General features: G+C 41.1%; 1 protein-coding gene across 1 annotated transcript; it reads left to right on the top strand.

Annotated features, from left to right (window-relative positions):
- The first annotated feature begins 8,900 nt into the window (after positions 1–8,900).
- WEE1 (WEE1 G2 checkpoint kinase) lies at positions 8,901–24,126 on the top strand. The gene is made up of 11 exons (XM_021685764.2): positions 8,901–9,476; positions 10,927–11,132; positions 11,836–11,899; positions 12,101–12,273; positions 12,761–12,882; positions 17,335–17,481; positions 20,364–20,459; positions 20,548–20,633; positions 21,467–21,637; positions 21,733–21,878; positions 22,795–24,126. Exons 1-11 carry the CDS (start codon positions 8,901–8,903, stop codon positions 22,946–22,948), a joined length of 1,941 nt encoding a protein of 646 aa, XP_021541439.1. The 3' UTR covers positions 22,949–24,126.
- The last annotated feature ends 311 nt before the right edge of the window (positions 24,127–24,437 follow it).

Below are 24,437 nucleotides of genomic sequence, written 5' to 3'. Positions count from 1 at the left end.
GGTATGGGTCTTCAGGACTTGTGTGCCCCATCCTGTTTTAGAGATAGTACTAAGAACTTCGGTTAGGCTCTCTTTAGTTGGCACCTCGGCACTTCGACCTGTTCTCTCATTCAATCCATACAACAACTCTTAACAGGTTTTGGGTTTTTTTTTTTTTTTTTTGACACTTTTGTGTATTTCCCTAGATGTCTTCCCTGTGATAAATATATTTGCTCAGGATACTTTTTAAAAAATGGCATCATTATACAGTGTTTGTAACATTTTTTTCATTTTATCTTATCTTTTCATTCTGTACATATAGCTCTCTCATTATTTTGCAGACTGTGGTTACTCAGTATTTGGCAGACATTTGGGTGACCTCCAATCTGTGGTATTATAAACAATGCCTAGAATATACGTCCTCCAGATGTCATTTGGCTGATTCCCTCACTTCATGCAGGTTCCTGCTCAAATACTGCCTCCTCAGAAAGCCTTTCCCAGATCACACGATATAAAATAGCATTTCCCTCCAACCCTCTACCACTTCTTAATCCCTTGATATTTTTTTGTATGTTTGTTTACTTATGCATTGTGTATCTCCACCAGAGGCCTCAAAAGTTTCATGAAAGTAAGGACTTTGTTTTGTTTCACTGCTGTGTGCCCAGAGATGTGCCAAGCTCATAGGAGAATCTCCCCAGGTATTCACTGAATGAACTAATACAGCGATAAACATTCTTTTACATATTTTTTGCAAATCTATGTGAACATTTCAGTAGAATTGCTAGGTCAAAGAGTACAAATACTTAAATTATAACAGAAATCATCCAAACAATCTTTTTTTAAAGATTGATTGATTGATTGATTATTTGGGAGAGAGGGTGGGGAGAGGCAGAGAGAGAGAGAAAACCTCAGACGGACTCTCCACTGAGTGTGGAGCCCAAGGCGGGGCTCCATCTCACGACCCTGAGCAGAAATCAAGAGTTGGATGTTTAGGGGCAGCTGGGTGGTTCAGTCATTAAGCGTCTGCCTTCAGCTCAGGTCATGATCCCAGGGTCCTGGGATGGAGCCCCACATCAGGCTTCCTGTTCAGCGGAGAGCCTGCTTCCTCCTCCCCAACCCCCTCCCCGTCCTCCTTCCCTTGCTCACCCCCTCCCCACCCCCCTCCCCTCCTCTGTCCCCCACCTTGCTCATGCGTGTGCTCTCTCTCTCTCTAAATAAAATCTTAAAAAAAAAAAAAGAGTTGGATGCTTAACTGAACCACCCAGGCACCCCCAAAACAATCTTCTAAAAATGGTGCCAATTTGGGGCACCTACGTGGCTGGCTCAGTTGTTAAGTATCTACCTTCGTCTCAAGTCATGATCCCCGGGGTCCTGGGATCAAGAGCCCCATGTTGGGCTCCCTGCTCAGCGGGAAGCCTGCTTCTCCCTCTCCCACTCCCCCTGCTTGTGTTCCTGCTCTCACTATCTCTCTGCGTCAGATGAATAAATAAAATCTTAAAAAATAAATAAATAAAAATGGTGCCAATTTACACCCACCCTCCATAGTAGACAAGAATGCATTTCCCTACACACTCCACAACATAAGATAATATTAATCTTTGTAATGTTTCCTCTTGATTTTAGAATTTAAAACACATGTGGGTTTTACGGTAAAACAAAAAATTAAAAGGTGCAAGTCTAACTCTCTCCAGATCCCACTTCCTTCATTCACACCAGACGAGGTGCATGCCCTGCTGTCCGGATTTTAGCATCACACTGCATAACTGTCTGGCGCACCAGCTGGGTCCAGCGACCTTGCCTTCATCAAGTCTTCCAATTAGTTCTCACCCTCACCTTACCCCACACTTGCTGGGGTAGAAAGAGCTAGTCCTTAAGCCAGTAGTAATACAGTCTCAGGAATATAGTCTCAGTAGTCCTAGCCCTATGGCTGTATATGTAGGCATTGAACCTATCTGGCTTTCATTTTCTTCTGTAAAATGTGAATAAAATATCTCTTTCAAAGGTTTCCTTTAAAGATTAAATAAGATAAACATGTAAAGCATCTGGCTCAGTGCCTACCATGTAGCTGGCAACATACCTACCTTTCCCAGCTCCTTCAGGCCTCCCAGATCTTTGTAGCACTTAACACACTTCTCATATTCTAACATTTATAAAGGTAATGGGGTATGGGTAGGACATGGATGGTGCTTGAACATAGTAGGCACTCAATAGATGCCAAGGACAGTTGATTTCTGCATTCAGGAACTAGTTTCATCCTTGCTAGTATGTTTTTTCCAAGTACATATTTACACCACCCATCAGCTGATTGGATCACACACCACCCAGTCGTCACCCAATGAGCTACCAAATGAGCTCATCTTAATCCTGTCTGAGCTGAACAAGGCCTTTTACAGAACTTTAAAACTGACTCACTACTGAGTCATCAAAACAGCAATACCCAAACACACTCCTGTTGCTACACAAAAGAGCAGCATGGGATGTCTGCCTTATCTCCTTTCCCTCTCCTAATGGGACTGAACCCCTTGACTCCCTGAAGAAGAGTCATCACATCTTTTGTGCTGCAGTAATAAGAACAAAGCTGGCTTAAATAATCACAGTGTGGTCAGCAAACAACAGCAGTCCTTGTGGTCATCCAGGTCATTTCCTGAGAATGTCACTAACCCAAGAGGAGAGGCAATTAATTACTCAAATGTGTATTGAGCGCCAGCATTCTGTTGTGTACCCATGATTCCTCCTGTTTATAAAATTTCTGTGAAGTGACCTTTTCAGTTATTGAAACTCACTGAGAATGTAGGGGAAAAACAGCCCTTTGTACTTCTGTAAAGGGAAAAAAAGTATTATTGGAGAAAACGTGACTACTCGGTTCCATCACAGTAGAAAGGATTTTTAAAATATCAAAGAGGAAGCGTGATGTTTTGGCTAACTGCTTTACAGAACTATAGTTTTAAATATGTTAACTGAGAACTCCTTTCTCATCTAGGAATGATATAGTCAGTGGTCAGTATTTTCTCTTGGGAAAAGTCTTGAAGTTAGTATCATTGCCACAGGCCTGGCTGATTGCCGTGGACTATCAAGTCTTTCAAGATTCTGAGGCCTGGGTAAGGGCTAAGATAACTGGTAGCCCTTTAATAGGGCTGGTTACAGCCAAGATTTTGTACATGTGCAGATACAACTTTTGAGTACCCCAGCATGGTCTCTCGTAGCTGAAGACCCTAAGCAAAAACTGAATGAGAATCTTAGGTCCTCAGACTTTTTGTATGCAGCCCATATAACTGATATAATCCGTACCTAAAGGATATAATGATATGTGCCCTTGATCTACCTGATATAAACGTTAAAAGGATAAATAGAAATAGTATGCTAGTAGTCTTTAAAGATTAATTAGGCATGACAAGAAATAATGTTTATTTAATTAAAATACAAGCTTTCAACTGGCCACTTTTCCTGAACTACACTTCTCAAGTTCTTATTATATCAATACAGTTGACCCTTGAACCACATAGGTTTGAATTGGGCAGGTCCACGAATACATGGATTTTTTCTATTAATACAGGACACTACTGGAAATGTATTTCCCCTTATAATTTTTCTCTTTTTTTAAAGGTTTTATTTATTTATTTGACAGAAAGAGCACAAGCAGCGGGGAGTGGCAGGCAGAGGGAGAGGGAGAAGCAGGCTCCCCGAAGAGCAGGGAGCCCGATGCGGGGCTCGATTCCAGGACCCTGGGATCATGACCTCAGCTGAAGGCAGACACTTCACCGACTAAGCCACCCAGGCACCCCTACAATTTTCTTTTTTTTTTTTTTAAAGATTTATTTATTTTAGAGATAGAGTACAAGCGGGGGGAGGAGCAGATGTAGAGGGACAAGTAGACTCCATGCCCAGCAAAGAGCCCAGGGCAGAGCCCAACACAGGGCTAGATCCCTCGGATTACCACGAGATTATGACCTGAGCCCGATATCAGGAGTCTGACGCTCAACCAATTGAGCCACCCAGGCGTCCCTCCCTTACACTTTTCTTATAACATTTTCTTTACTCCAGCTTACTTTATTGTAAGAAGATGATATACAATACACATAGCATACAAAATATGAGTTAATTGTTTATGTTATCAGTAAGGCTTCTAGTCAACAGTAGGTTATTAGTATTAAGTTTTGGGGGAGTCAAAAGTTACCTGATTCTTAACTGCGAGGGTCAGCGCCTCTCACCCCCATGTTGTTCAAGGGTCAACTGTACTATTTCTGTCCTGATTTGATTATCCTCACTGGTTGTACACAATCTCAACTGTCTATCCATATTAAGCAAACTTATTTTGGGGACATCAGGAGTTACATGTTGCATTTACTGACTATAAAGCCATTGACAAGTATGGATTATTCTCAAAACAACATTGCTATAATTAAAAGCAACATATAACATTTATTGAGCACTATTTGTAAGGGACAACATTAGTCTCACATTTAAGATTTTATTTTTTATTTATTTGAGACAGAGAGAGTGAGAGAGAGAGAGCACAAGTTGGGGGCAGGGGGAGAGGGAGAAGCAGACTCCCCGCTGAGCAGGGAGCCCGACACAGGGCTCCATCTCAGGACCCTGAGATCATGACCTGAGCCGAAGGCAGACACCTAACCAACTGAGTCACCTGGTAGCCCCTGGCTTCTTTAAAAAAAAAAAAAAAATTTAGAAATCTAGGGATCCCTGGATGGCTCAGTTAGTTGAGTGTCTGATTCTTGGTTTTGGCTCAGGTCATGATCTCAGGGTTGTGAGATCGAGCCCCAGGTCGGGATCCACGCTCAGCACTCAGAGCCTACTTGAGATTCTCTCTCCCCCCATGTGCCCCTTCTCCCAGCTCCCACATACTCTCTCTTTCTCTCTAGAATAAATAAATACAATCTTAAAAAAAATTAGAAATCTATCAGAGCAGGCTCTTGTTTAGAGAGAGTTATTATTCCTCCAGAATCAAAAGCATAAACTAGAAAAAATTCAGCTTTGGGTAAAGCCTAGCTATTCTTATGAAATACTCCTCCAGACTGACAAATTAGTTACTAGTTCTGAAGTATCTTTCATTCAAAAGTACAGGCTTATGTTAATAAGAATATGCATATGTATTTATGTGCTTGTATGTATTAAAAGTATTTGAGAGGGTGATTTAGGAATCTCAATTATAAATCTTCAGTGCAGGAATCTTATTTTGCTGCTAAGGAAGGTGAATGAGCCAACAATAGTGGTATTAAAGCCTTATACTTGCTAAGTCATCGGTCTAAAGCGATAAACTAGTTAAGTTTGTTCTCCCAACACCTAGAGGCAAGATTTTTACTCAGTTATTACAACATTACCACAAACTTGTGGATTCTGCAGAAGTTGCCTAGCAACATTACAGTTAGGAACAACACTGGGTAGAGAAAGAACAGGAAATTTGAATTAGATATGCCCTGGGGCAGGTGGGCGTAACCCCATCCCTCCAGTACAGTGAGTCCTGTACTTGGAGGAGCATGAAATTCAAAAAATCAGAACAATCATTTAGAATTTCAGTTAGGACACTGCTGCAGTTAAACCATAACACTGTGGGGGCGCCTGGGTGGCTCAGTTGGTTAAGCGACTGCCTTCGGCTCAGGTCATGATCCTGGAGTCCTGGGATCGAGTCCCGCATCGGGCTCCCTGCTCGGCAGGGGGTCTGCTTCTCCCTCTGACCCTCTTCCCTCTCGTGCTCTCTGTCTCTCATTCTCTCTCTGTCAAATAAATAAATAAAAAATCTTTAAAAAAAAAAACAAAAACCATAACACTGTGCCATGTTGTCAGCTGGAGGAGGTAGGGCCTGGGTTTCTTACTCATTTTGGTACCTTTTTTTTAAAGAACATGGAGATTTTTATTCCAGAAACATTTATTTAAGTACCTTCTCAGGGGCCAAGGCACATTGCTGGTTGCGGGAGCTCTAAAGACAAATAAAACGTGATCTCAGCCCTGGGTGGAAAGGAAGCCAGACAAGTAAAGAAAGAGTGTTTACATAGTCCATTACAGGTGTGGTGGAAAACCTGGTGCACAGAGTGTCTCTTTTACCTAGAAGTGGAGAAAGTTAAGGAAAGGCTTTACAGAAGAAATGGTTCTCCCACTAAGTCTTGTTTCCAACTTTCAAAGAAATTGCTTCTTTCCTCCAGTCATTCTATACATTCAGTGGAAATTTACCTCTCCCATTCTGGGGGTGGACCTGGGTGCCAAGAATTCGAAGTACTAGGGCTGTGTACCAAGAACTCTTCCCTTCCCGTTCAGAAGCCAGGCCCTTCTGCTCCAGCCTAGCCTACTTCAAGGACCTCCCAGTTCAGGGAAGCAGACAGGTGGCATAGTTAAGAGTTGAAAAAAAAAAAAACGTTAAAAGACTGTTTACCTCCAAGAACAGACTATACAGGGGTGGCTAGGAGGCTTCTGTACCATTTGAATTTATACTGAGAGAGAAAAATAAACCAATCAACAAATATTTAAATAAGAGCTCTATTATCATTCAGAAGATATTGAGGGCCTAAGCCACGTTAGAACACTGCAATAAATGAAATAGAAAAGGTCCCTACACTCAGGGAACTCATTTTCTAGAAGGGGATAGTAGTGAACAAACAATCAACATACTTTGAGATAGATATAAGCCTGTTAGGGGAATAAAGCAGGGTATTATGAAAGAGTGAAGGGGGAGAGGATGTGAGGATACAGAATTCCTATATAGGAGGGGCTTAGGAACAACATTCTAGTTGGGGAGAGGTTATCTACAGGACTTTAAAGTTTACTTAGGAAACACACTATTTTTACATACAACTCATGTTAAAGATCAATAATAAGTCCTTTTCTCAAGTTATTTTTATTTACACTCACATGAAATTGAGAAAATCAACTCAATGTGGCCAACTATGCATATCAAAGAATTATATTTGCCATCAGGAGTGGAGAGGTGGTGTTGGAGGGAGAGTGCTAAAAACCATTCCTTGGCTTTGGCCACCAGGGACCAGAGAATGCCTCTCCTTGAAACATACAAAAGGGTAGAGTTCCTGTCTTGCAAGAGCTTAACATTGGATTTGGATTAACATGCAAGAAAGACACATATATTAGCAAATGTCTGGAGAAGACAGCTGTTTACCCTTCACTGCATCTTCAGTTATATGATCTCAGGGAATTTCCCATGTGGTAAGTGTTAAAATGTGGTTCCATTATTAAAAATCCAGCTTGAGTTTAGCCTTTGAAAAGTGTTAGAACAACATATATGGCAAAGTGTTAATATTCATAAAGTGCTACAATAAGAAAAATACAATAGAAAAATATAAGTGGCCACTGGCACATGAAAATTGTCGGACGATATGTATCAAAACAACAAAATTACATTAACAAACATTAAATATCCACTTACGTCCAGAATTCATGAGCAGTGTACTCTAACCCAATGCTAATGAGAATGTAAATTGTTTTTTTTCTGGAGGTCAGTTTGGCAGTTTATATTCTTTGACCCAGTAATTCTCACTTTTAGGAATCTCTTTAAAAAAAAAAAACACCCCAAACCCTCAAACAACACAGGGAAAAAACACGAGAAGTTAGAATATTCATCACGGGGTTATTTATAACTGAAAAATTACAAGAAACTTGTCTGTGCGACGATAAAGGGCAGATAAAATCGCTATTTGACGGAGTACTGGAGGAATTTTTTTCTCAATTTGCGTTTAAAGTTTGCCGTGAGGTATGCCAATCTCTTTTGCCAACGCTTGCCCACGTGCTGGCAAACAAATATAAACACCGTGGCTGCGTGGTGGGCACTTGGGTTTCGTGCTGGGGCCGATTGTGGTGCTGCTGCTGTTTACTCTGGGCAGGGGGGGGGGGGGGGGGGGGGGCCTGCAAAGGGGGCCACGGCCTAGGCGAAGCTCACCTCGCAGGGGGCACACCCGACCCTAACAGCCACCCTGGGGGGAAACTGAGGCTCCAGAGGCCTTCCCCAAGGCCGGTGTCCCCGCCGCGAGTTCTCGTGTGTTGGCCTTGCTGATTTCGGTGTCCACCCTAAGCAACCCGCTCAGATCGCAAAGCTCCTCAGGCCCGAGTCACCATTTCCGGCTCAAACCTCTACGGGAGAACGTGACTGCCCACAGCCACGCCCACAACGCCCCAGTGGCCCGCACCAAAGGGACGCGGGACCGGAGGTCGCACTCCCGGGGCTGAGCCCGAGGGCCACGGTGGTTCCCCGCTCGTTCCGACCCGGAGGGGACCAGAAGCATTCCCCAGCCCCCACTTCAGATCCCAGAGCGCCTGAGGGACCGCGAGCAAGTCGCCTCCAGGCTGGCGTTCGGCTGGGCCCAGCCGAGCCCGGCCCCCCTCGCCCCTCCCCCCCTCGCCCCTCCCAGAAGGCCGCCTCGGCTCTCCCGCCCGGCCCCGACCGGGCGGTGCCCGGCTCGGCTACCAGAAGTCCGGCTCCCTCATAGGCCCGCGGCGCCGCGCCCGCCCAAGCCTGGCTGCGGAGGGCGGGGGGTTGGGGGGGCGGAGCCAGCGGGTTCGCGCCAAAATCGCGTAGTTGATCCCTCCCCCGCGGGCTACGTCGCGCCCTCCTTTTTTTTCAAACCCGGGGCTGGGCGGGGATTGGTGGGTTGGGCACTCACGTGGTTAACGGTCGCGGGAAGCCGCGGAGCCCGAACCTGCGGGTGGATCTGCGGAGACCCCAGCCTCGGTGCCTACGCCGCCCCGCCTCTGCTGGACAGTCCACGCCGCCGCCGCCGCCGCCACCGCCGCCCGCAGCCCCGAGCGCTCCAGAGCCGCAGCCCGCCACCGCGCAGGTCCGCCGCCGCGGCGACCAGGCGCGCCCAGTCGCACGTGGCGGACCCGCCCCCTGGGCCGTCCGCGTCCTGGACTCCGCGGGCTCCGGCTCTCCGGTCCTCGGCCTCGGCCCCGGCCCCAGGGGCGCGATGAGCTTCCTGAGCCGGCAGCAGCCGCCGCCGCCCCGCCGTCCTGGGGCTTCCTGCACTTTGAGGCAGAAGCTGATCTTCTCGCCCTGCAGCGACTGTGAGGAGGAGGAGGAGGAGGAAGAGGAGGAGGGCAGTGGCCACAGTACGGGAGAGGACTCGGCCTTTCAAGAGCCCGACTCGCCGCTGCCGCCTGCGCGTAGCCCCACAGAGCCCGGGCCCGAGCGCCGCCGCTCGCCCGGCCCGGCCCCCGGCAGCCCCGGGGAGCTGGAGGAGGACATGTTGCTGCGGGGCGCCTGTCCCAGCGCCGACGTGCAGGGCGGCGGGGCCGAGGGCGACTCGTGGGAGGAGGAGGGTTTCGGCTCCTCGTCGCCGGTGAAGTCGCCGGCAGCCGCCTACTTCCTGGGCAGCTCGTTCTCGCCGGTGCGCTGCGGCGGCGCGGGGGACGCGTCCCCGCGCCGCTGCGGGGCGCGCCGGGCTAGCGAGGGCCCCTGTTCGCCGCTGCCGGATCACCCCGGCACCCCGCCGCACAAGACCTTCCGCAAGCTGCGGCTCTTCGACACGCCGCACACGCCCAAGGTGAGAGGACGCGGGGCCCGGGCGCCCCGAGCCCGCGCCCGCCCAGCCTTTTAAAAAGGCCGCGGCGCCGGGAGCCGAGCGCGGCGCTGCCCGGGTTCGGTTACATAACCGCCCGGCCGCACCCCCACTCGTTCCCCGGAGCCGCAACAAAAAGTTGGCAGCCCCTCTTTTTGGCCCTGCCCAGAAGTTGTCCGTTAAGATTATGTAACTGAACAATGGGCCTCTTCTGGAACTTCTTCATCTTTCAAAGGGGCTGATCGGCGCCGTCCAGGTGGCTGGTGATTTCACGCCCGTCGAGTCGGGGCCTTCCCGACCGTGTCAGCCCGGAGTGTGGCACTGATAACGTGGTTTGGAAGGATGCTTGGAGTGGGCTGGCCCGGCCACCTGACACTCTTGAGCCCCGCAGCCATATGGTGCCTTTTAAACGCAGTAATGGGCCCTGTAATTTGGGCGGCGCACGCAGGAGTTCGGTTAAAAAAAAAAACTTCATGCGCTTATCGTTTCGTGTCATATGGCCTTAAGGGGTTAAGTTTGAGGTATGGAGGAGGACTGCGCTTCGACTTGGGAGAAAAGGCTGGCCTTCCAAGCGTTTCCAGTCTTAAACACTCCTTAACTCAGAGTAGCATTTAAGCTACTGTCCGTACATGCTATTTATTGGGTAAGCGTTTGTTTACACCCTTGGGTTTGCAGTGCCCATGTGTGGTCAGCCTAAGTGTAACGATTAGGGACATCCAACGGTTAAAAGCCAGCATTGGTGGGGTTTCTTGGACCCTTGTGCTTTCATATTGCTGATAACAGATCACAATGAAGGAGGTGTTCAGCACCTGTTTGTTGAGTAGCAAGTGAGTACGCAGATTACTACTTCTGGAACGTTAGATGTAGCCAGATTTTAAAAACAGACCCGTCACGAAATTGAGACAAGTATCGCGTTTATAAAACTAATACAGAAAATGCACCTTTCTGAGTCCCTTTCAGTGCCATTGGTCGTAAACCTCACGAAGAAGTGTTTTTTGAGCGTTACTGTTTATTAGGGACTTGCCCAAGGCATGATCCCTCTGGAAGTGAGGGGAGGAGTCCGCCGGAGGTGGTTTTCAAAGCCCTATTTGGATGGGGGGAAGGGAGCTTTTATGGGGCTCCCTGACTGCTTTCTATTTTTAGATGGAATGAAAGGTTTTTGTTAACTTCTGGACTCCAGAATAAACTTAATTTTAGTCTGCATTCCTACTCTTTTTAGGGTCAGAGACCTATTTTATGTGGCTTTTTCAGAAAAGGTGGTTGGTATCCACTTTTCAGACTGCTATAGTTAACCACTGTTTTGCTGGAGATGTGACAGAGGCTTGTGTGTTGCTTTGATCTGCACTATCAGACCTGTGAAAGGCTTGTTGAAGGTTGGGTTGATAAGGCTGTCTATAGGACTTGGATACTAAAAATTTTATTTTTCCTGTCCTAGAGTTTGCTCTCCAAAGCTCGAGGAATTGATTCCAGCTCTGTTAAACTCCGAGGTGGTTCTCTATTCATGGATACAGAAAAATCAGGAAAAAGGGAATTTGACATGCGACAGACTCCTCAAGTGAATATTAATCCTTTTACCCCAGATTCTGTGTTACTTCATTCCTCAGGACAATGTCGTAGAAGAAAGCGAACACATTGGAACGAGTAAGTTATTTAGTACTCCACAGTTTGGTCCCCAACCACTCAAGATTGGTTTGTGGTACTTATCAAAATTTAATTTCATCTGAATGACATGGAAGTTTATGCTCTGAAATTTTTCTGTTGCTAGCACCCACCTCCCAGGAGAGGTAGGTGGAAAGTAATCAGCTGTAGAAAAGTAGTGGTGTGAAAAAGGAAGGAATAAAAAGCCTAGATAGCTTGTAGGAAATCTGCTGGTGTCAAAAATGAGGCAGGCAGAGAGAGTTGATTTAGAAAGACTTTAATTTTGATATGTGTGGTGGTGTTGGCTTGTAGTTAATAAGCATATTTCAGCAGGGACAGCATTTTCATCAGCTGAGCTATATCTCGTGATTATATAATTGTTTTCTTACCTGTTTTTTTTTAAGATTTTATTTGTTTTTGTGTGGCACGAGAGAGAGCACACAAGCACAAGTGGGGAGAGGGGCAGAAGGAGAATCAGACTCCCTCTCCACTGAGCAGGGAGCTGGACACGGGACTGAATCCCAGGACCTTGGGATCATGACCCAAGCTGAAGGCAGATGTTTAACTGAGCCACCCAGGCGCCCTTTCTTGTCTGTTTTTATTCATTAAAATGCAATTTCACTGTACACCTATCAGATAAAGTTTTGGATCTCTAGTTGATGTGTCTGTCAGATCTGTTGATGGGAAAATACATAATATTTTTCAGTTCTTGTGGTGAAGACATGGAAGCCAGTGATTATGAGTTCGAAGATGAAACAAGACCTGCTAAAGTAAATAGCTTTTCATTTTCTTTTTATTGTTTCTGAAATTTCATTTTCTACTTCTTAACAAGTTACCATATATACATATTAAATATCCATTAAAACATAAGATATAATGATTTTTAAATTTCACACATAGTGCTAGCATCATAGCAAAAAATCATTTTCATATCTTTGTATTATGTATATGGATACACTTTTTTATTACAGAGAATTACAATTACTGAAAGCAATATGAAGTCACGGTATACAACAGAATTTCATGAGCTAGAGAAAATTGGCTCTGGAGAATTTGGTTCTGTGTTTAAGTGTGTGAAGAGGCTGGATGGATGCATTTATGCCATTAAGCGATCAAAAAAGCCATTGGCTGGCTCTGTCGATGAGTATGTATTAAAAATTTTGTCTTTTGCTCTTTTATTCCCTATGGTGTTGCAAGCATTAAGGTTTTACATAATCAAGCACTGAAATTCTCTCACTTTTGAGAAGCTATAATAATTTAATCAGATCCTTTTCATTTTGTGCCATTAATTCTTACTGGATTTGGTAAAGTTATGAGTAGTCTGATTTTGGAACCTAACTTAAATTTCTTTTTTTGGTAGCATCCATGAATTCACAGTAAAATGGAGTTTCATTTTTCCCAAGTCCTAGGGCCAGCAAGGTTCCTTCTTTGTAACTAACATTCTTCTTTAATGGAAGCCTTTAGAAAAATCTGGTACAGAGTCTTAACTCCCTCTTTCTTAAGCAAGTTATCCTTCAGCATAATGATAGATAAAGAAGTCAAGTTTCTCTTATGAAGTTTCACATAAATTAGTTCAAGTTAGGCTTGGATAAAAATGATTTACCATTCTGTCAATGTCAAATCTCTCCTAGGCAGAACGCTTTGAGGGAAGTATATGCTCATGCAGTGCTTGGACAGCATTCTCATGTAGTTCGTTATTTCTCTGCATGGGCAGAAGATGATCATATGCTTATACAGAATGAATATTGTAATGGTGAGTAATATGTTGGTTCTCTTACAAACTTTTGAGCTCAAAAAAATGAACACTGAGGAAATAGTTTTTATCTGAAATCCTGCTGTAATTCTATGTCTCTTTTATCTCTTACATAAATACAAAGAGAGTATATCTCTTATAAATTCAAGAAGCTTAACATGAGTTTTAAGTTCATTGCTTACCTGGATATTAAGTAAAGATTGAAAACCTTGTCCCTTTTACTTCAATAGTAGAATTGTGCATGGTAGTGTGCCTATTAGTCAAACTGATCATGCAAGGACAGTGGTCTTGCCATATATATATTTTGGTATCCCTAGCACGCAGCATAGTGTATGTGGGGTATGGTAGTTCATAATGTAGGTTCAATGCATCTAGCCTTCCCTTTCCATTTCATTTTTTATGCTGTTAAAACTGATACTGGTTACTCATAAAGTGACAGTGACTCTCCATTGTTCTAACTTCAGCCATTTGTTCAAAGTATTCTATAATCTTGCCCCCATTCCCATTTTTCCAACCTAGTTTACCACTGGAATCCACTCACACTTTTCTATTAAGTTATGCTTTTAGTTCTCTAGCTATGCCTCTCTCCCTCATTTCTCCCCAAAACCAACAAAACAAGCATGTGTAGAGGTTCAACTTTGGACCTCTGGAGAGCTTTCAATTTCAAAAAGTCCCTCAAGGACCAACTTGGTTCCCCCCTTCTTCATTAAACCTTTATCAAAACCCTGGTCTCAATTCTTTTTTTTTTTTTTTTTTTTTTTAAGATTTTATTTATTTATTTGAGAGAGAGAGTGAGAGAGAGAAAGAGCACAAGAGGGGGGAGCGGGAGAGGGAGAAGCAGACTCCCTGCCGAGCAGGGAGCCCGATGCGGGACTCGATCCCGGGACTCCAGGATCATGACCTGAGCCGAAGGCAGTCGCTTAACCAACTGAGCCACCCAGGCGCCCCTCAATTCTGATTCTTATAAATACCTGTTATTAAATAGGTAAATCTTTATATATACTGGGTTTCCATTTCTGTATATCTTCTGTGAATATTAGAGAATTTAGAATTTAGTGAGCAGTTGGGAGGTGATAGCAAGGATTTGTTTGTTACTTATTTTTTTTGATTCTCATTTTTTCTTTCAACAAGACCAGCCTTCTCATAGCTTGTGAATAAATAAGTGGTGTAGGTAGTGGGTTCAGGTTTTCAGTATTTAAAAACTGAACAAAAAAGAAGTAAAAGATCCATTTCTCACACCTACTTTTTTTTTGAGTTGTCATTATATTAATCTCTATACTTGAAAGAACTAAGTGCTCAGTATACAGCATTGCTGCTAATTTGTTTCACACGTCTCTTGAAATGTTTCTATTCATATCAGAATATTTATGTAGCTATTTCTCCTGACCTTGTGGACTAATCTGTTTCTTCTGTTTCTTAACCTTCATTTTTCAGTTACTGCACTTAATATAGGACAATATATATATATATATATTTTTTTAGATTTTATTTATTTATTTGACACAGAGAGAGACAGCAAGAGAGGGAACACTAGCCGGGGGAGTGGGAGAGGGAGAAGCAGGCTTCCCGCGGAGCAGGGAGCCTGATGCAGGGCTCGATCCCAGGACCCTGGGACCATGACCTGAGCCAAAGGCAGACGCCCAACGACTGAGGCACCCCAATATAGGACAGTTTGACCATGTCTTTTCCACTCGATGTTTGCTAGATGTCATCTTCCAGTTTCTTTCTCCCTTTCACCTTGTTGATGTGGTTGGTCCTCTTAACAGGTATTTCAGTAGCACTTCAGGGATCACACATTTGTAATGATCAACCAAATAAATATGTGGTTGTATAATTCAGATGATTTTGAGAAAACTTTGGGCCTGGAGGGATAGGGAGGAGTGAGTTGACTTGCTACCCTCTCATTATAAAGACCTTGTCCTAAAAAACAAAACAAAACCCTGTCTTGTAATACAGTTAGATTATAAAATAATATTTTGAAACAGTTTATTATCTTGGAACAGTATAAAACACTTAAAGAATATACAGATTTTTTTTTTTGTTTAAAGATTTTATTTATTTATTTGATAAGAGAGAGACACAGAGAGAGAGGGAACACAAGTAGGGGGAGTGGGAGAAGGAGAAGCAGGCTTCCCGCTGAGCAGGGAGCCCGATGGAGGGCTCAATCCCAGGACCCTGGGACTAATGACGTGAGCCGAAGGCAGACGCTTAACGACTGAGCCACCCAGGCACCCCAAGAATATACAGATCTTTAAAGAATAAATAGACCTGTGTGAAACAGGGTTGCCTCTTAGAATAGTTGTCTGTTCTGTTAGATGAAATGAGGCTATCTAGATACATTCGTGAGCTCTTCTATTTCCTTTTCCACCATTCTTCTCTCCAGATGAAGCTTTGAATGTCCTAATAATAGGCCTGATCTTCACATCCTTTTCCACAGTTTCACAGGGAAATGATTCTATTATTTCATTTATACATGGTGATTAACTAACGTCCTTTATCGTGACTAAGTTTCCTTATTATCTCAAACCAGTCATTTGCATTTTAAGCCTTTTGTCTTGGTTTGGTGATAGATTGAAATTTTTACCCCTGGTAAACAAGTGTGGGAAAATGTTGATGGATAGGGGAAGAGAACATGAAATATCAGATGAGTGTCTTGCCCTTCTCACTTCTGTTTGCCTTTCAGCAGTGAAATAGAAGGAACTGGCCTCGCTATAGTTGGTAGATCCACTAAAATGCTTATTAAACTTGGACTAGGCCTTCAAGCCCATTTATTGACCTCCCTTCTAGAGCCCTCTTTTTCCTGCAGTTCAAGATTTGTACAAGTATGGAGAACATACTTAAGTCTAAAATATTGAGATGTGTGATTTATATTTATTTTTAAAACACATTGGACATTTTGCTACCTAGTCTTATTCAAATTGTAGGACTTCCTTTCCTGACTAATATATATCAATATACCTTCCTGATTTTATTACTCTGGCTCTGATTTCATTATTCCTAACTAAGCTTTAAACAGAAGTGGTTTGTTTTGGTTTTTGATTTTTGTTTTGTTTTACGTAACTCCTCTTTTCCTGAGATATAAGTTATAAACTTACAGTGTTTTAAATAAAACTTATGAAGTATAAACTTAAAAAGTTTTTTAAAGTATAAACAAATGAGCTGGTTGCTTTGACTGCTCCTATAAAAGCAGGTTTTATTCTCATTCAGAGCAAAAGTAGTATAAGTTAAAACTACTAAAACACTGGTTTTTACCTATAAAATTTATAGACTGCTGTCGAGGGTGTGGGAAAAGTTATTCTCATACATTAATGATGGGAGTATAAATTGGTACAGCCTTCTCTATGGGGAACTCTGTGTGTGTGTGTGTGTGTGTGTAAGTGTAAGTAAAATGGCCCCAGATGTGTCTTCCAAAGCTCCAGATTCACATAAGGTACATGCTAGCAGAGTTTAAATACCAGCCATTTTGAAATCAGAAACCAAATACACTGTTACTTCTTTTATGTGAATTTTCACAGGCAATGAAGGTTTGGCACTGATGGTGTGAATACCAACCCTAAGCTGTTTTGTAGAAGGATAAATAGAGAAATGTCCCTCTCAGCTATAAAAATATATTCTATATATAAGATAGTATTTCACACACATACTAGAGCCACATATTAGTACTGTTCTATGACTGAACATATTCTTTATTTTTTAAAAAACGATTTTATTTATTTGAGTGTGTGCATGAGCATGAGGGCAGGGTGCCGAGAGGAACAGAGTGAGAGGGACAAGCAGACCCCGCACTGAGTGCTAGCCCAAGGGAGGGCTCGATTCCACGACCCCAAGATCATGAGCTGAGCCAAAACCAAGAGTCAGACTCTGAATCAAGTGTCACCCAGGCGCCCCTGTATAACCCTTTAAACCAGCAATTTGTTTCTATGAGATATGTTAAATGCGTGTGAAATGACCAATGTACAAAGTTATTCCTTAGACTATAGTATATAGTAGCAAAGGCTTGGAAATTATTTTAAAATGTTCATCAATTAGGAGATTGGTTAATGCATCACCATTCAATTATACAATGGAATTCTGTAGACACACGAGAGAACAAGGTAGTCTTTGTATGTTAGTAAAGACTAATCTTCAAGATAATGAAAATATGTTATCATTTGTATGAAAAGGAGTTGAAAAAATATGTAAGAAACCAGTAACATTGGTTTATTCTGGGGAAAAAGAACCAGGTGGGATGCTGGGGTATATGGATGAACCAGACTTTATATTTTGTACCCATGTGAGTATAGTATTTATTGAAAGAATAAATAAACTTTAGATTTCACAAGCAGGAAAAAGAGAATAGGTCGTACAAAATGCTACTTTCTTTGTTGAGTTTGTGGCCACAAACTCAAGATGGAGGGAAAAGAAATAAGATCTCACGAAGAGGAAATTGCTAATTTTTCCCATGTTTGTTAGGTGGAAGTTTAGCTGATGCCATAAGTGAAAACTATAGAAGCATGAGTTACTTCACAGAAGCAGAGTTGAAGGATCTCCTTTTGCAAGTTGGCCGGGGCTTGAGGTATATTCATTCAATGTCTTTGGTTCATATGGATATAAAGCCTAGTAAGTATTACAAATTCTCTGACCTGTGTTCTTTAGTGTTATAGAGAATAAATGATTTCATTAAAACATCTTACTCTGTTTTTTCATTGTTAATTTTAAAAGACCTTTGAGCCACATGTTTATATTGTTTTATGATTTCCATTCACCTCTTGTTATTCCAAAATATTTGAGACAATTCATTTTTATTAAAAGTTGGAAAAATTTGCTGCATCTTATGGAAACCATATAGTCATGAAGTAGGACTCTGATGGGGAGACTAACAACCTGTTGTTTAAAGCCCCTCTCTTCTACTAGGTTATAGAATCATAATTACAAAATAATGCTGGTCCTGCTAACAGGGTGGATAGAATAAAATGAGATATGTGAACACATTTTTGGAAACATAAGTGCTATGTAACATGGTATTTCTAGCCTATATACCATGAAGGTGTTACCGCATTATTCAGAAAACAAATGGCACATGCAGTATGACTACCTTTTTTTTTTTAAATATATATTTTTAAGATTTTTATTTGTCAGAGAGAACACAAGCAGGGGGAGCAGCAGAGGGAGAAGCAGGCTCCCTGCTGAGCAAGGAGCCCAATGTGGGGCTCGATCCCAGGACTGTGGGATCATGACCTGAGCTGAAGGCAGATGCTTAACCCACTGAGCCACCGAGGTGCCCCGCAGTATGATTATCTTGCATTAAAAAAGGGTGCCAGTGAATGCTGCAGTAACATCTTAGTGCACATCCCTCTCATTTTATTAAAATAACCTCATAATGTACACACTATTTTAAAACTTTTTGTAAGTCAACTCTACTTTTTTTTAGATTTTATTTATATATTAATTAATTAATTAATTAATTAATTAATGAGAGAAACAGCATGAGAGGGGAGAGGGTCAAAGGGAGAAGCAGGCTCCCCGCTGAGCTGGGAGCCCAATGTGGGATTCAATCCCAGCACTCTGGGATCATGACCTGAGCTGAAGGCAGTCGCATGACCAACTGAGCCACCCAGGAGCCCCTACCTTTTTGTTTCAGTACATTTTCATCTATTCTAATAGCTAGATCATTTTAAAAATTATCCCAGGTAACCAAGTTCTTTTGGTTTACTTGTCCAAACTAGTATCCATTTTCAGGACCATGCATCCCATCTACTTCTATTCTTTTTCTTTTTTCCTTCAGGTTTTACCCTTCCTCTACCTTAAAAAAAATAATACTAATATGGACTTTGTCTTGTCCTTTCTTCTGGATTTGACTGGTTGCTCCCTTGCATCATTTATCATACTCCTTTTTCCCCTGTGTTTCCTATAAATTGGAAGTTAAAACTAACAGGTTGATGAATTCAAGTGTGAATTTTAGGCTAGGTGTTTCTAAGTTGAATTTAATGAAGGTTTTTTTTTGTCTATGGAAATGTGTGATTCATGAGAATTTAAATCATTTTACACAACTTACTTGAATCTTATAAGTTATGTGAAGAATTTATCTGTATGTTAATAACTCATTAAAATTTTTATTTTCCAAAAGGGGAAAAATAATATTTGGGCTGATGGCAGTAAATAGGAATTAGTAAGGTTTGCCTGTACTCATTCATATCTTGTTTTAAGTGTCAGACAAACATAGTAGACCCTTATAAGTACAAAAGTTGAAAATATTAAGGCATATGAAGTTTTAAAAATTCAATTTTTTTTTATTTGAGACAGAGAGAATGAGATACAGAGAGCATGAGAGGGAGGAGGGTCAGAGGGAGAAGCAGACTCCCTGCCGAGCAGGGAGCCCGATGCGGGACTCGATCCCGGGACTCCAGGATCATGACCTGAGCCGAAGGCAGTCGCTTAACCAACTGAGCCACCCAGGCGCCCTCAATTTTTTTTTTAAAGATTTTTATTTATTTATTTGACAGAGACACAGCGAGAGAAGGAACACAGCAGGGGGAGTGGGAGAGGGAGAAGCAGGCCTCCCGTGGAGCAGGGAGCCCAATGCGGGGCTGGATCCCAGGACCCTGGGATCACGACCCGAGCCGAAGGCAGACGCTTAACGACTGAGCTTCCCAGGGGCCCTAAAATTTCAAATTTGTAAATAACATAGAAAAATAAATTATCCTGGGGCTCCTGGGTGGCTCAGTCGTTAAGCGTCTGCGGTCGGCTCGGGTCATGATCCCAGGGTCCTGGGATCGAGTCCCGCATCGGGCTTCCTGCTCCGCGGGGCGCCTGCTTCTCCCTCTCCCACTCCCCCTGCTTGTGTTTCCTCTCTTGCTGTGTCTCTCTCTGTCGAATAAATAAAATCTTAAAAAAAAAAAAAAATTATCCTATAAATAAAGTGAAATTGGAAAGATGACTTAATTGAATGTAACATTTATAAACTCAGTATTACATTGGTAAAACTATTAAAATGAAATCTGTCACTGAAACTTAACGTTAATCAGGAACTTACCTGAATTTGAAGAAGAAAAGTATGTGTACAGCAGAGATGAACCACAAAGCCACATTGGGATGTAGATACAGCCAAACTCAAAAGTTACATTACTTGTACTTTTCATACCAGCCCATAGTATTAGCTTAAAATTTATGATTTAGAAGCACCACAGATTACTACATTATTGCGTTTTTTGTATTGTTTCTATATAGTTAAAACCAGAGATCAGTGTGTAGATGACAAGGGTCTAATGAAGTGGTTTCCAAGTGTTCAAAGATCAGTATTAGTCCAGAAAATACGTTCCTTAGAAAATACAACCCCATTTCCTGTCCCCTGAGATTCTTACTCTCATTTGGTTTGGGGGTAGAACATATGAAAATCTATACATTTGAAAGCTTTTGGGATGATTCTGATGTACGGCCTTGTTTATGAATTTTTGTTACACCATTAATTGTTAGTGTAGCTGACAAAAATAACTGTTTGACAGGTAATATTTTCATATCTCGAACCTCAATCCCAAATGCTGCCTCTGAAGAAGGAGATGAAGATGACTGGGCATCCAACAAAGTTATGTTTAAAATAGGTAAGAAAGAAAGATAACCAGCTTATTGCCTTAAAATAAAGTAGGAGGCTGTTTAACTCTTGACTCTTATTTTTTTCAATACTTACAGGTGATCTTGGACATGTAACAAGAATCTCTAGTCCACAAGTTGAAGAGGGTGATAGCCGTTTTCTTGCAAATGAAGTTTTGCAGGAGGTAGTTTTTTTCCTTTAATAATGCAATTTGCTTTATAACAATGCAAACATATTAAAATTTTAAGCTAATAACTAGTAAAATAAAAAAAGCCTAAACCATCAGCTGGGGATATTTAATCTAGGAAAGTTGAGTAAAGGTAAAGATTTATAGTATTACAATGATGGAGCTATAAAAGAAATTCTCATAAACTACTGATGGAACTGTAAAATGGCATAGCCTTTTAGGAGATCAACATTTGTATCTATCAACGTTTTAAAATCCTGTACCCTTTGACCCAGAATTTCCATTTCTAGGAAATTCTTGCCTACAGAAATGTTCGTATACAAATAAATTGAGAATAATATAAACGTTTAGCAATAGAGGAACGATTAAATAAATTACAGCATATAGTTAATAGTACTGTTTGAAAAAATGTGACCCAAAAAAAGTGTGACAAAATATTTTTTTGATAAGAGTTTAGAATGAAAGTAGAACAAATAAATTGCGCGATCCCATTGTTCTTTTTATATGTGTACATGTATTTGTAACTTGTCAATGTATGCATGTTTCCTGTATGCATATGAATGCCCCAGGATGGGAGTTATTCTGAGAGTTGAAATGGACTAGTGAAAAAGAGAAGGCATTTACTTTTAGAAATGTATTTACCATTCCCCTCCCAGAGTATATATGTATTTGTGATTTTAAAAAGCTCCTCAAATTTAACTTAGTCTCTGAATAGGTTTTAAAGGTTAAATGTAGCATTGGATATTTTAATCTAGTCTTATTTCTCACCTGTCATCACTTATTTTGGCCATTTTTATAGTCCCTTAAAAATTTTTTTTTTAATTTTACAGAACTATACCCATCTACCAAAAGCGGATATTTTTGCCCTTGCCCTCACGGTAGTATGTGCTGCTGGTGCTGAACCTCTTCCCAGAAATGGAGACCAATGGCATGAAATCAGACAGGGTAGATTACCCCGGATTCCCCAAGTGCTTTCCCAAGAGTTTACAGAGTTGCTAAAAGTGAGCATTTTTTGTATATAAGCACTTTTTATTGACATGGTTTTATATTTTATTAAATTGCATGCCTTTATCTTAATTTCATTTCTCTTTCTAAGGTTATGATTCATCCAGATCCAGAGAGAAGACCTTCAGCAATGGCACTGGTAAAGCATTCAGTATTGCTGTCTGCTTCTAGAAAAAGTGCAGAACAATTACGGATAGAATTGAATGCTGAAAAATTCAAAAATTCACTTTTGCAGAAGTAAGTGAGAGTTTCTTTGGAATGTTTTGTTTTAACTTTCTTATTTTCATTCTTAAATTTTAATGAGCGATGATTTAGGTTTTTTGTCAGTGAAGGCTGTAGTGGTTTGGTATGTTATACAGTTAAAATTAGGGGATTTCTGCCTTTAATTAGTTATTTGTGACCTATTACTTGGTATTGTTCCTAAACTTTTAAATTATGGACTTAAAAATGTTTAAGACCAGCATGTATTTGCAAGTGGTGATAATCCCCAATCCCTAAATTGTAGCAAAAGCTAAGTGAGCCTGTACAGGCTTTTCTTTCCCCTTAAACTCTCACCATAAATTAACAGTTTCCTTCATTCTGTTTATTTTTTATGGAAGGATAAAATTAACATCAATTACGTTGGTAGATGTGTCTCCTATTTTGTCTGAATGACCTTTGACATTTCAGAAAATTGATTGGAATGATATTATTTGCTTTATTGCTGATTTTAATCTAATAAAACTGACTTGAAATACAAAAGGTTTATTTGCCACTAGTTTGATAGCCATCGTAGTTCAGACAAGTAGGAAGTAGAAGTTTCCTTTCATCTCTATTATGTAAAGATATTTTCACAATACGAATTAGAGTTCTGTTTGAAATTATTTTGTATTACAACTCAAAGTCATTACTAGCATCTTTATTATTTGGGTCCAAGTGTATATGATGTTTTAATTCTGAGAGCACAAAATAAAATCATTTCATAAATTTAAGTTGTTTGAGCACAAGCTAAAGTTTCATACTGTAATTTTTTTTCCTCAGTTGTATTTTAGAATAATGATGGCATGCTAAGATCTCCCAGCTGATAACATAGTTTGTGTTTGGCCTCTTAGGATCCCTTCCTAGGATTAATACAATAGGTGAAAAGTCTTGTTTCCTATTTTTATGTTCTTAGAGAACTCAAGAAAGCTCAGATGGCAAAAGCTGCAGCTGAGGAAAGAGCACTCTTCACTGATCGGATGACCACTAGGTCCACCACCCAGAGTAATAGAACATCTCGACTTATTGGAAAGAAAATGAACCGCTCTGTCAGCCTTACCATATACTGAACTACTCATTTCCCACCTCCCCCAAAAAACTGTGACAAGAGGAAGCTAGGTTGAAATCACTGCTAGAATCCAGCTTGCAATTACTTTCTCAATCGGTGTCAGTAGTTTTACTGAAATACCTTTTAGGACTTTTGTTTGTGAATTACAGTTGAAAGCTGTATTTTGACCAGTGCTATATCAGGCTTTCATCTAGTGTTACTAGTCTGTCTTCTGTAGGCCGTCAGTCACTGTTGGATGTTACACCAGACTTTCTAGGGTTAACCACTGTGGTGGTGTGCTGCTTATAGTTTGCTGTTGCATTGTAATAAAAGGTGTCTTTCCTTGTAGTGACCTGTAAAAGGGACTCAAGGGCTTTATTGCAAACATATTCTCCCTTTGAAAAGGGAAATGCTAAGAGACTCAGTACTACTCAGCCTTCAATGTACCTGTGTGTCAATCTTACATTTCTTTTTTTTAAATTGTGAATTATACTTGTATATCCAACTGGGAGCACTTTGTAGGCATTGCATGAACCATGGAATGATAATTCTGTGGAAGTATTGCCTTGTGAATTTGCTGCTATTCTAGTTTTGTCTTTGCTGTAAAATTGTAGCATTAAACAATCATTGTTGTTAATAGGCTTTTTTGGAAAACAATTATGTGAAATATATAGCTGCTCTTGATGGCAAGCAGCTATTTGCCTTTTTTTCTTTGAACTTTGAAGCTAGTGCATTGGAGTAATGCACCTTTTTTTTTCCCTTTTGGATTGCTGTATTAATGTAGTATAATTGTTATTGGTTTTGTAATTTTTCCTGGTAATGCCCTTCCCTGACTCTTTTTTAAAATGTTCCCTCCCTCTACCCAAGTTTTGTACTTGATTGTATTGTTAGTCTGTTTTTAAATGTTTTGCCCGGTTTCTCTTCAATATTTGTGTATATAAACTAATCTTGGTGATAGTGTACATAGCTGTTTGAAATGCCAGAATGACTTCTGACTATTCCAAGCTTTTCACAAAATATGTTTTATCAATGATAAGCCATTTGACTAATAATACTGGCTAACCAGACATTGCAAAAAACAAAAACACAGAATTTGTCTATTGTTTGCTTTCCTATTAATTTTGGTTTACAGCATGTTTGCACTTGTCTGTTTGACTTGTGTTTTATTAACATCGATTGGCATATTAAAAGTCACTCTGAGCTTACCTTAATTGTCTAAATCTTTGTGATGCCTGTTTTCTACCATTTTATCTCTAGTATCCCTACATTTTAACATTTAGAGTATAATGTATATAAAGTACTAAAAGAGGGCACATTTTTCAATAGAATATGAAACAGTATTTAATGATGAGCTTTAGGCTACATCAGTTACATTTTGTAATTGGAAAAAAATTTGTCCATCAACCATAAATGTTTTTTGTCACTATAAGTATTTAATATTTGTACATCACATTGCATATTATGCATTTGACCTGCTAGAAATGTAAGATAATGTAGTTTAAAATGGCTTT

Source organism: Neomonachus schauinslandi, chromosome 11, assembly GCF_002201575.2.
Source record: "Neomonachus schauinslandi chromosome 11, ASM220157v2, whole genome shotgun sequence".
NCBI lineage: Eukaryota > Metazoa > Chordata > Mammalia > Carnivora > Phocidae > Neomonachus > Neomonachus schauinslandi.
Note: the sequence above shows the minus strand (reverse complement) of the source record. Positions and strands in the feature narration are given on the sequence as shown.